Here is a 12,780-nt window from a genome sequence, read left to right on the forward strand (position 1 = left end):
TTCTTTTCCCTTCCTTCTTTTCCCCCACCCTCCTCCCTAGTTCCTCTATTCATTTGAACATTTTCTTCCTATTTCACAATATCTATTATACATATTCGTCAGGAGGTATTTTCTTGTGTGGATGTTTTATTGTGACCACTACCAGTTTTGGTGGTTGATACAATTTTGTCTCAGCTGGTAGTGATCATTCAAAAGACATGCAGAGCACCCTGAAACCTCATTGTTGATACATGGGAGCCTTGTAAAAGAGCGTCTCTTGCCACTTGGCACTCTCTTGCCACAAGCAGTCACCTTCTTTTCTTCACTCCACCAGTAAGAAAGCCCAGGACAGAACTCTTTTATCTCAGCCCATTCCATGCCTGTAAACAGATGTATATACCTAGTTTTGCTCCAGCCAAATCCAGGAGGACACTCTGGATTCAAGGGGATCACTGACATTCTTCTAGTTTTCCTTAGGAAAGGTCTGAGTCCCTGGGTTTCAAAGAGGATCCAGTATTCTGGGGTTCGGGGCCCACAGGATATAACAGCCTCCACCCACCGTAGGCATCCTTATGTCTTCAAATCTAAAGCAAGCTCCTTATCCACTTATACTTGGCTCCCTTTGATTTAGAATATTCCTTTTAAACCAGTTCCTGGAAAGATTTTTTTGGCATTAGAGTCTTCTCATCACCTTGATTATTTGCATTTTTTCTTTACAGAGAACACTGCTCCCTAGACCATCTGAAAACCAGTCCCACAATGTGTGCTCCTTCTCCATCCTGTCTAACTCTCCTATAGCTGGTAAGGGCCTGCACTTCTCTGGGCTAGCTCTATCCCCTCTCCTAACCTGACCATGGCCTCACTTTGGGACAGTGAGTATTGGCTTCTCGAGGATCACTCCTAGCATTCCTGGTTGCAGTCTACCAGCAAATACTATGTGTGCCTCTGTGCTTTGGCTGCCTGCAGCTGGGCCAGGTAGAGGAGTCTGAAAGGTAAGTTGGAGAGTACTTTTCCAAAAGTGGTTTCAGCAGGCCCTGTTGGCTGCATTGTTCAGTCCAGCTCACCAGAGGATCTGCTGTCCATCTTCTGTGTGCAGAGTTATATCAAACATTTTATGAGTAGATATGTTTTGGGGGTATATAGATCACTCTTTCATAAGTCTGTAGATTAATCAGGGCCCCTGCATTTGGTGTTTTTTGGGGTTTTTTCCCCCTGCACTTTGAAATGCATCTTATACAGTAGAGTATAAATAGGAATGTACTATGTGATTTGTCTTTTTTTACCTGTCGTCTTGATTTTAATCTGCTATTGACTGCTTTCTCTCATGCTTGCTTTTTTTTTTTTTTTTTTTTTTTTGAGACAAGGTCTCTGTATAGTTCAAACTGGCCTTGAACTCACTTTGTAGCCTAGGCCAGCCTCAAACTTGGGGAGATCTTGCTGCCTCAGCCTTCTGAGTGTGGGGATTACAGGAGTGTGCCACCATGCCCAACTCTCATGGTCACTTTGCCGCTATAGAAGACAGGATAAAACCAGACTGCAGTGGCAGAGTCTCAGTCCAAAGTTGGATGCTCTGATCACCTCAAAGGAGGCCACAGTTCATTGCATGGGCTTGTCACAAAGGGCCATTCCCAGGAGATAATAGTGGTGACTATTTAGCAGCTCCTGAGAGGCATAGCGGTACTACCAAGGCAGGTCCCAGACCTGTGCTCCCTATTGGGCTCCTGGTTGACCTCTGACTCCCCAAGTTAGCAAATATTTGGAAAGTTGTGTGATTTCTCTGATCCTAGCTGCATCTATGAAGGAAATCTGCAGCTCCATTGTGTGCTGGAAAGGCATAGGCCAGCAGGTTGATGTGTCTGTCTTTGTCTTCTCCTCACAGGGAGAGGCTCATTCCGGCCCATCCAGTCTTCTCTGACCAAAGCAGCACTGTCTCGGCCGATTGTGCCCAAGGTCCTTCCATCCCAGGCCGCAAGTCACCTGGCCAGTGAGTCCATAGCCTTCATGGTGATAACTACTGTGTAGTATTTTCTTTTCCAAACTGTAATGTCTCATTAACCTTGAAAGAGAACATAAAAACTATTGGCTCTTGCATTGATGTGAAGAGCGAAGGGGAAGCTTTCCTGAGCTTTCTACACACACATCATGAAGTGTCATGGAGCAGAGGCTTGAAATGTTGCTTCTCTTGCCAGGTGCAATTGACCTAGCAGCACAGAGTGCTGGCATCATTCCTGGAAGCCCCTTACCAGTCTTGGAGACTGACAGCTTATCTGGCATCTCTCCACTGTCCTCAGATGAGGTGACAGCTACCATCTCAGGTCAGGACTCCACTGGACCCCGCCAGAATGGAGACCCTGTCCCCACCATGAGGGTGAGTGGTTCAGAAGGGCTGTTTGGTATACCACTAGCTTCTGAAGTGGGAGCCAGGCCAAGGAGCTGGTGTCATGCTGGATCCAGCTCTGCTTATGGAGGGGTTAGGCCTGAGGGGTTAGAGGAGCCACTGAGCCAAGGAGGCCAAGGTGCAAATGAGTGGTGTGGAGTACAGAACAAGTGAGGTGAAAGGACCGGCTTGCTGTGTGATGGAGAATCCAGAGCTAAGACACATGACAGTATTGCTCTGAACCGCAACCAGTTTGGCCAGCAGTCAGCCCATGGCTCCCTGCTCAGAGGTCACTGAGCACTTCATGGATCTGGGTGGAGAATATGCTCATGGCCCTAACCACCCCTCCTTCATAATTCTGCAAGTGCTCAAGTTTCTTAGCCTGTTTGAAAACTACCTGGGGAAGGTAGGCGAGTTGGCCCCATAGGGTACCAGGGAGCCTTATCTGTCTAAAATTATGACACTGACTTCTTAATGGGACTTGAGCTCTTTCTTTGAAACAACAAAAAATTTTAAGTGAAAATGATTATACAGCTTTTTCAGCTGAGAGCATGAGAGCTGAGAGCCTCTCTGGCCAGTGGGAGGCCAGGGTGAGCGAACAGCTCTTTCTCCGGAGCTTGTTTAGGTGAACACTTGGGTGCAGTTCTGGCACATCACGTGCGGGCTACTCACTGGTGTTCTGGTGATCTCGTAGGGCACGAGCAACCCATTCATCAGCATTCCCCCAGGGCCGGAGCAGAAGCCAGTGGCGGACAGTTTTCAGGTAGAGTCTTTTTGGGGCTGCAGAGCAAAAATAGTTACCTCAGGATCCCCTCCAGTGCTGAGTCCCTACTCTCCCTGGTTACAGTCAGTTCAGTTCAGTTCTTTCTACCTACCTTGTATACTCAGTGGTGAATGAATGAATTCACCTGTCTTCATTCAGACTCTGGACTGGTTCTGGGCCAGGGAAAAAGAGGCGATCAGCTGGTGGCTTTCCAGTACTTGCCCTCTGCCTCTGTTTCTCCAGTTGAACCACTAGTGGCAGTGGAAGCAGACTTAGTGTACCTTGGCCTGGCCTTCTGACTCTGCTGTTGCAAGTAGTTCTGGGAGGGGTAGATTCCCTTATTGTGTTCCTCACTTGAAAAGATGCAAAGACTCCTACACCCATTGCAGCCACCAAGCTGTGAGGCTCTTAGGCTCTGAGGCTAGCTGTGAAGCTGAAGCTGTGTGAGGCTATTTTGGGTTCTGAGTGGCTACTTGTATCTAAACAATACCTGTCTCCTAGCAGGGTTCGTCTGTTCTCTCCTTGTCTGAGCTGCCTAAAACTCCTCTCCAGAATGGTCTCTGCACACCTTTATCCTCATCAGAGGGCTCTAGCACCCGGCTCTCCCCGCCTAATGTTTCTGCACTGCTGGACATCTCTCTGCCTGGCCCACCTGAGGATGTGCTCTCACAGGGAGAACCTGCAACACAAATCAGTGACTCCATCATTGAGATCGCAATTAGCTCAGGCCAGTTTGGTAAGACCAGGCCTTGCGTACCCTTTCTGGCACCAGCTTCCCCCTAGTACATGGCAGTCAGACATGCCTTGAGGGGTCCTGACCTGCTAAGTACTTACCAAACGTACTGGGAATGTTCCAGTTTATCTCTTGGTTTTGAGCATTAAATACCTGCCACTGACAAGGTATTGCTGCCACCTGACTCCCCCAGGGCCATGCAGACAGAGAAGATGCATGTGGGATCTGAGGCTATTAATGGTCTGATAGGATTGCATTTAATTTTTGAGACAAGAGCAAGGTGGCCCACGAGGCCTTCTGTAGCCCAGTGATCAGCAGGGATGCCTTCCTGGTTGACTGTGAGTATGGCAGACAGCCTGTGGGTTTTGCAGTGCTCAGCAAGTAGCCCAACTTATAGCTATCAAGGTCTTGGACCCACTCACTCTCCGTGATGTTCCTGCAACATAGTATGGCTATTTTTACTAGTGTGAGTCAGGCCATTGGTTTAGACAAATGTGAGTTTGCAGTGATTAGCACATGGCCTTGGCCAAGCCACCATTGCATTTGAGTTTAAGTTTGGGGGCACCAGATTGGGAAGAGCATGTACTTCACAGTGCTATGGCAGATGCTATGGAGATGCTCAGAGTGGAGGTCTGGGCAAAAGGCCTGGCCCCATCCATGGAGCATGCTGTTGTTGCTATATTCTGCATCGTGTCCTTCCTATGGCCCAAAGCCATCCTCCAAGCTTTGCTGTCCTTGTCTGTAGACCACATCAGGATGAAGTTGGGGCAGAGTGAGCCTGGTTAGCAGTATGTAGCACCCCCACCACTGCTTTTTTTTGTGGGTTGAGGAAGTGTCTCTGACTCAAGGTTTTGGTTGGCAGGTGAAGGAGTCCCTCTTTCTCCAGCAAAGCTGAATGGCAGTGACAGTTCCAAGAGCCTTCCCTCCCCATCTAGCAGCCCCCAGCCCAACTGGATTGCCTCTCCCACCCATGATCCCCAGTGGTACCCCAGTGACTCCACAGACTCCTCACTGAGCAGCTTGTTTGGTGAGTATCTGGAGAGCGTCTCCTTTCCCATACCAGCAGAGAATGGAGTTTGGGAAACACAGCTTCCTCAGGGCTCTGTGGCCAAACCTGCACTAGAACTGTTGAGTATTTGACTATTGAGTATTTGTTCCAAAAGTGGTTATTTTATTCTGAGCTAATTTTTTTTTTAGGTATAACTTGTACAAAATGCACAGGTTTTTAGTGCATAGTTCCCAAAGGAGACAAGATTCCTGTCGCCCACATAGCTTTTTGTGCCCTCTCCAAACTGTCCAGCTAGCCTAGCCCCTGCCTACTTGGCTCCCCTCAGGTCTCTGCTGAGTGAGGAAGAAGAAATTGGCTGTCTTTGAATGTTCACCTTTTTTTTTGTAGTCACTAAAATATTCTGAAGTGGACATTGCAGTCATCATGTGCCACATTCTAAGCCATACATGGGAGACCCATAAGATGATGTGCCCTCCCTCCCCCCATGTGCTTGCTCCCTGGGCACCAAGTGTTAGTATGAGGGAAGGGACATGTCAAAAGTCACACACAGCTACTATTACCTGCATAGGAAGCACTCCTATTTACATATATGAAGTTTTATAGGATGATGAATGATTAGAGATAGTTAATTGACAGATGGCCCCAGAGAAGGGCATGCTGTATACACATTGAACTTAGTTAGCTGCAACTATGGAGGTTATATCTGGTGACCCAGGAGGCCTGGGGTGGGGAGGTCTGAGTCTGGGATATGAAAGGGAACCAGCCCCGCATAAATGGTTCCTGTGGTCAGATATAACAGTGTAGACATAAGCAAAGCCACATACAAGTCATGAAAAGTTGGAAACAGCCTAAGTGTCTTTCAGTGAGGGAGTGGTCACAGACAGTTAAATTTTTGAAGCAACTAGATAATGCACCACTTTGGAGCCCTTGGAAGATGACAGATAGACAGGTCATTATATGAGAAAAGTCAGTCACAATATGATGGTGTCATCTAAGCCCTCCAGGCAAGCATGAGGGTTGAGGCCTGGAGGGTTCCTGGCTGCCTCCAGCCCTCAGGACTTTCCATGGGCTCAGGGTATTGTCTTTGGCATTCTCTGTGCAGCCAGCTTCATCTCCCCAGAGAAGAGCCGAAAGATGCTTCCAACTCCCATTGGATCCAACAGTGGCACTTCCTTGCTTGGCCCCAGCTTGTTGGATGGAAACTCGAGAGACTCTTTTGTGTCCAGGTCCTTGGCTGATGTTGCAGAGGTAAGTTCATTACTGTGCCGCTGAACTTGAATGCCCACCCTGTCCCAGAGTTCCTGGTCCTTCCTGAACTCTGGGTTATAAGAACTGTTTGTCAGGAGGTGACATCAGGAGTCAGCATGTACAAATCTGAGTCTCTGACCTCTTACGATCTGCCAACTTAAGATCTAAGTCAACAGCAGACCTTAAGTAACAGCTGGCCCTGTAGACATCAGAATCTGGGAAGTCCTGGAGTCAGGGTAGAAAGTGGGGTCTCTGAAGGTAAGTGGAGCTGAGTTGGATTGCATCCTGTCCTTCTTCAGTTCTGTAACCTCAGGCTGTTTAGCTTGCTGATGTGTGAAGTACAGTGCCATTGTGGAAGATGAAGAGGTAGTTGTAAAAGATTGTGTCACCACTATCCCATCCTAGCAATAGGAGACCTTCAAGCAGCATTTTCATGGTACTGTATTACAGCCATGGCCCAGTGGAGCTTAAGACAAATTCTACAGAAGGGCCCTATCCAGTTTCCACTGGTACCTCTCCCACGTTCAGGCAGTGATGGTAGGAGTTACATTGTGGCAGGTGCTTGATATAAAGGCAAGACTTTTTTTTTTTAAATTAAAAAAAAATTTTTTTTTTGAGGCCGTAGAGAGATTTGAGCAAAGCATGTACCTGGGGTGCGGGTGGGGGTGGGGGTGAGGGTTCTAAATCTAGAGTGCTACTTAGATGGGCTTAGGCCTGTTGTCAGATTCCTGGAGCAACATTTCCCAAACTGGTCCCCAGGATTTCAAGGCCTTGGCAGGTATTCTGCAGGTTTCTGTAGTCAGGCACTTGAGTGGAACCTTTGGGTTAACCACAATTCAAAACAGCTCTTGCCCGTGGGCTCCCCAGCTTCTTGTATGCTATTGTGTATCTGAAAATGGTAAACTTAAAGGACAGCTTTGGAGAGTTCTGAGCAAGCCATGATACGATTGAAAATTTCAGCCGATATAAATGTAGATACCATAACATAATGACTTTCCCTCACATGGTGTATTCCTCAAACCCATTTAGCCACAGAATCTTTATTCACAAAACACCTGTCACACAAATATTTCACAAGAAACCAGTCCATTTCCATATTAGTGTGGACATTCCAGCTTCCCTGGAGATGAGCCCTGCAGAAACACCTTGGAGTTAGGAACACAGAATTTCAGGCCCATCCCGGGACCCCAAGTCAGAGTTTGCATTATCAGCAAGCTTCCTGGTTGACATGATGGAGGTGACAGTGAGCTGCATGGAACACTGTCCATAGCAAGTAACATAAAAACACATTTAGCAGAAGGTCTTCTTGAGAACTCTATACTTAAAACCACCATTGAAAGAATTTTTAAGAGTGTTTGGAAGACTCCTTATCTACAAGAATGATCTGAAACACTTATCAGTGAAATGGCTGATGATGGGACTTGAGTAAAAGTGATGGGTAAGGATTTGGTGGGGAGAGATGATGGAACCTGGTGACAAATATATGGAAGAAGGAAGGTCACTTGCTGTACTTCAGAAAACAAATATAATAAAAAATTTCAAATTCAGTTCATGCCATACCTCTACTCAAAATTTTTCAAAGGCTTTTCATTCATTCCCTATGACATATCATATATTAACAAATTTTATTCATTTGTCTACTACTCTGTGGTAGGTGCTGCTGCAGTCACAGAGTGAACAAAACAAAGGTCCCCGTCTTTGTAAGGCTGCCTCAGGAACAGTGAGGACCAGCAATTCCATGTTTTTGCTTTTAGGATAAAGTCCTAGTCCCTGAGACCCTATCAGAGCCCTGTTTCTTCCTGGTCTTCCGTTGTTCACAGCCTCGTGGCCACTATTGTATTTCTGAAACAGCTGCCACCGGGGCCCATCTCAGGCCCTTTGTATTTTCTATTTTTTCTGATAGGAATAATCTTTTTTTTTATTTTAGGAATACTCTTTCCTTATATGTTCATGTAATTTACTCCCTCACCTGTCAGATTCTGGGTCCGTGGAGAGCCCTCTTCTGACCCTATTCCGTAGCAAACTGCTTTTATTTCCTTCAGGCTCTTTATTGAGCTTTGACTTTCATGGTATACTATTTGCTTCTATATGGACTGTTGACTTCCAACCCAGAGTCTCAGGAGGGAGGCTGCCAACACTGATCCCAGACACCAGACTCGTCAAGTGCTCAGTGGGCACTCCATGAGTACTTGCAGAAACAGTGCATGTTCAGATCACAGAGGGGATTCCAAAATTTTCCACTGAGCACTGGGTTCTTCCACTGATGTTCCCACCTTAGCATCCAGTTTCCTCCAGTCCAATGGCATGGCAAGCCAGCCACTAGCTGACTTGGTCTTTCCTTTTCCCTCTGTTCTGCAGGTGGTGGATTCCCAGCTGGCATGCATGATGAACGAAAACAGCATTGATTATATATCTCGGTTCAATGACCTGGCTCAAGAGCTGTCCATCACTGAGCCTGGGCGCCGAGAGGCTCTGTTTGATAGTGGTGGAAGCGGCCCTTCTGTTGGGGACCTCTCGCAGTGACCATGCCTTGTAGGGAGGGTAACCTGGAGGCTGTAGAGAAGGCTTAGTGTGCTAGCTGTCCTCACCTGTGGCAGATAAAATCCTCTTCAACTTAAAGGAAGAAGGCAAGTCCAGAATCCTCAGAAGACTGTCTCTGGACCCCAGGGTGTGCAGCATGCAAGAGCTGTCCAGCTATCCCAGAGCCCCATCCCAGCAAGCAGGGACCATAATGAGCAAGTATGACCTCTGAGAAGGGCCAATATCAGGAACTACCCCATTCTCCGTCCTCCTGGGACCTGTCCTGGGGTCTGCTTGGCTATTCTACACTGCCTCTCCTGTGGCATGGATTACCTCAGCAGGATGCCTTTCAAGAAGGGTGTGCCCATAGTTGTTGCATCCTGGGAGCTGTAATCTAAGGGAGATTCTGGGCCGTTCCTTTCTTTCTGACATCCTTTTGCCCTTTTTGGTCACTCTGTTATGATGCTGAGGGGGACAGTGGCTGTAGCCTGAGCTTCTGTGTGGTGGTATCCACATCCTGACAGTGCAAACACTTCAAAGGGTGCCCTGATCATGGGCCAAAGAAGGGTCCTAGGGCAGTATAATCAGTGTCATCTCCCCAGAATACTCCTTTCCTAGTGCTTTTCCCACCAGAAGTTTTGTTCTGACTGACATAACAGAAACAGGAAAGGGAATCATGTCTTATGCAGGTTGCGTGGATGTTTTTTTAGGATCCTGCTAAGCTGGTTGAAAATGTTTTTCTTGTTTTCAAGAATTAGGAGACAGACACAGAAGAGCGGAATCCTCTATCTGTTTTCTTTCCTGTGTCCCTATCCAGGTTCATCCTAAGTGAGATCTGTTTTTCTCCCTACTGGGCTCACCCCAAAGCACTAATATGATTACAGGCAAGATTTTCCTCGTACCTTCTTTAGCCTTTCATGTGTTACTGTTTGGCATCTAAGACATCTGCATTTGTAGGGAAGGCTTTGTCTTTTTAGAGGCTTCCTCCTTTTGCTGTTGTTGGCATAGTGTATTCCTCCGTATACAATTAGTCCCTCATACATGCCTTTGTCTCCACGACTCAAGGAGCTTAGCAAGGATTTAGATGTTCAAGTGTAGTCAGAGTTGACCAACCTATGGCCTTCTGGTTGTTACTCCCACGTGGAACTCCATGGTGGCCAATTATTACAACTGCAGGTGGTCCAGCATCCAGTCTTGCCCTAGAAGGGGCCAACATGAGCTCCTTTTTCTTCTCAACCTCAGGAGGTCTAAGTGCACAAATCACCAGTTGTATCTCTTGTAGTGGTGTGGGCAGATGGTCCCCATGTTGCCCTCTCACTTGTTCACCCTCTATCCACAGCAGTCAAGATTGTCATTTCTAACCCACCTGAATGTGCCAATCCCTCTCCTCCCCTCCTCTATTCTCCCTTCCTTCACTTGCATGGTTCCCCTTAAAGCCAGATCCCACCCCCAGCTGTCTTCTGTCTCCCATCGGTAGTGAAAAAGAGAGCCAGTGTATAAGGAGGAGGAAAGGTAACTGGTATAGACCATCCTGTCATCTCACTGCCCCCACTCTAGACTACAGGCATCAATGGAGGAAATAGAACAGCAGCTCTGGGGCCAGGGATTTAGCTCAGTGGTGCAGCGCCTGCCTTGAAAGCACAAGGTCCTGAGTTCAATCCCCTGTACCGCAAAAAAAAACCCAAAACAATAGCTCTAGACAGCAGCTTCCTTTTTTTGCCACATTCCTCCTGGTGCTTGCCTCCTCCAGATCTTTTTCCCCTCTTTTTGCATCACTAGGGGTTGAACACAGGGCCTTCACTCTGAGATACTTGCCCATCCATTTCATTTCATAGACAGGGTCTCACTAAGTTGCCCAAGATGGGCTTGAACTCATGATCCTCTTGTCTCAGCCTCCCCGAGTGCTGGGATTACTGGTGTGCACCACCATGCCCTGCTCCTCCAGCTCTTGAAATTATGCTACAGCTCCCTGACACTCTGTAGTCTCTAATCTCGGAAGAGATGAAAACAGGAACATGACACCACCTTATTAGGAGGTAGACAGCCATGTTTGAACTAGGGTATCTTGTGTTTTGTACCTAATGTCAGCTTCCTGAAGTTAGCACTGCATTGAGCTGAAGATTTTCACATCTCTCTGGTCTGCAGTACGTAAGGATACCAGGCTGAGCTTGGGCTTCTGCTAGCTTCCTTACACTCAACAGTCTGGGGCCATAGATGCTGGCATTGTGCCCCGTTGACACATGCATTGTGCTAGGCAGTCTCCGTTCCAAACTGCTTCACATCAGGCACTCATTATCCTATGAACTCTTAAAAAGAACAAAACTCTGGATATTAGGAACAGTGTCATAGGCTCTTTGTGTGGCAGCACCACCCACCCTGGCGAAGACTGAGCTTGGGAGCTGCCAGCTATAGCTGTTGTCACCCAGTGGCAGGTGACATCTTTCCTACAGTCAGTCTGATGGATTTCAGAGATTTTTGCAGTTTCTCTAGCAGCCAGACAGGTATTCTCATTTGCTTGCTATGTTTAAGGGGGTAAAAACTGTCATTCATAGCAGAGAAAACAGTAGATGTCTTTTTTGCCTTGCCTAAGTGAAGATATATAAAAGAGGCAACTGTAAAAGGATGGAATTTTCAAAAGATCTAGTTAGAGAAGTTTCCCAGTTTCTTTTAACTGCCTCTGCCATTCCAGCAGAGTTGTGCAGTCCAGTGTGAATCTATGACATCCTTTGTGCATTTGAGCACGTGTATTTGAGACAAGATCACTTTCTTAGAAAAAAATCTCCCTAATCTCTTTAATAATGTCTCTGGAATCTTTTTGCTGATTCATCTTTTCTAAAGATTGAGACCTAGTATCTCTGGAATCAAAAGAAGTTGGTGTTTGGCCTTGATTCTTTATTGCAAATATAGAGTAATGAGCATTCCATCCTCAAAAAGACCCAGAGCCACGTTGAAGTTCATTTTTCTGTATTCTGTAGGATAGAGTGTTGGTCAGGGAGTGGCCATCTTTGGGGACTTTTTACCAGTCTGTCAAGCCTGGTTTTCCACACCTCCAGGATCTTAGTCTTGGACTCCTGTTCTTTTTCATTGTGTGTGGTGGCTTTACTTCTGGAGGAGGTCCTTTCGACTTACTAGCATCTTTAATTAGACTATGCCATTGAGTCCAGATTTATTCTACAGGAGCTGGAAACAAGTGAGGAGGGAAAAGTTATATCTGCTTTTTAAACACTGGGGTCTGTTGGATGTATTCATGAGGAAATACAGCACTTTCTCTTAAGGGAAAAAAAATTTTTAAAGAAAAATCCCACAGTACACCTTTCTGAGCTGTCAGAATTCTCCCAGTCTCCCAGTAACTCTTTGGTCCTGTGAGGTCACTCTAGTCCTGCAAGCACTACACCAACCCACCTCTGCACTGTCAGATGGGATTCCTGGTTGTAGCCTGCGGTGTGGGCTGCAGAACTTGTGCTGTTTGCTTTAATAATCGTTAAGCCATATCATGTAAGGTTTCTGGCTTGTTTGAGATGTGAATTTGTTTTATAGATTATAAATATACATATACAGTGTAAAAAGCAGAATGCCTGTCCTTCCTGATTATTTTTTGTACCATATTGTAAATTATATTATTTATTCTTTACCAATTTTGGGAATAAAAGGTGTTTTGGTTATTTAATATAATAAAAGCTGGTAAACTGTGTAAATTTCCAGTTCAACTTGTAAATGTTTTTATTGTGGATAAATACACACTAATACTTGATTTGACAATTGTGCTTCTGTTTTTAATGGCAGAGTACCCTGTTGAGACCTGGCGCGGGCAGGTGTAACGGAGGTGCAGCCCACATATTACGCGATCCCCCATTGAGGCAGGTGTGGCTCGGGCACCCGCGAGTTCTGGGAGTGGGCAGGAGTGTGCAGGCACTCGCAGGTTCGAAGATCCCTGGGAGTGGGCACGTGGGGCAAAGGTTCAACCAGCGGATTCTGCTCTGCGAAGGGGAAGCGCCACCTTGAGTCCTTGCTTCCTCTCGAGGGCACTACAAAGCGCTCAAGCCCCTCCGCTGCGCGACCCAAAATCCTCGCCCCGCTCCACTTGGCCTGAAGAGGAAGGATTTGGTTTCTGGCTGGGGGTTTGTACCGAAAGGACGAGCCCAGGAACAGAG

General features: G+C 46.7%; 1 protein-coding gene across 5 annotated transcripts in view; it reads left to right on the forward strand.

Moving 5' to 3' along the window:
- Nucleotides 1-11,536, forward strand: part of Cramp1 (cramped chromatin regulator 1) — a 63,460-nt gene extending 51,924 nt beyond the window's left edge. For 3 of the 5 annotated variants that reach the window (XM_021251397.2, XM_021251400.2, XM_021251398.2), the window contains exons 14-21: nucleotides 699-780; nucleotides 1,859-1,963; nucleotides 2,169-2,347; nucleotides 3,051-3,119; nucleotides 3,621-3,855; nucleotides 4,715-4,879; nucleotides 5,964-6,109; nucleotides 8,468-11,536. In XM_021251397.2, coding sequence (XP_021107056.1) covers nucleotides 699-780; nucleotides 1,859-1,963; nucleotides 2,169-2,347; nucleotides 3,051-3,119; nucleotides 3,621-3,855; nucleotides 4,715-4,879; nucleotides 5,964-6,109; nucleotides 8,468-8,632 — 1,146 coding nt within the window. In that variant the 3' untranslated portion in view covers nucleotides 8,633-11,536. The remainder of the gene's footprint in view (nucleotides 1-698; nucleotides 781-1,858; nucleotides 1,964-2,168; nucleotides 2,348-3,050; nucleotides 3,120-3,620; nucleotides 3,856-4,714; nucleotides 4,880-5,963; nucleotides 6,110-8,467) is intronic. The other 2 variants (XM_004873748.3, XM_004873751.3) reach the window with 2 other exon arrangements.
- The last annotated feature ends 1,244 nt before the right edge of the window (nucleotides 11,537-12,780 follow it).

This window comes from Heterocephalus glaber, unplaced genomic scaffold (genome assembly GCF_053883595.1).
Source record: "Heterocephalus glaber isolate CG9 unplaced genomic scaffold, H.glaber_assembly_v1.0 deba00001781, whole genome shotgun sequence".
Taxonomy (NCBI): Eukaryota; Metazoa; Chordata; class Mammalia; order Rodentia; family Bathyergidae; genus Heterocephalus; species Heterocephalus glaber.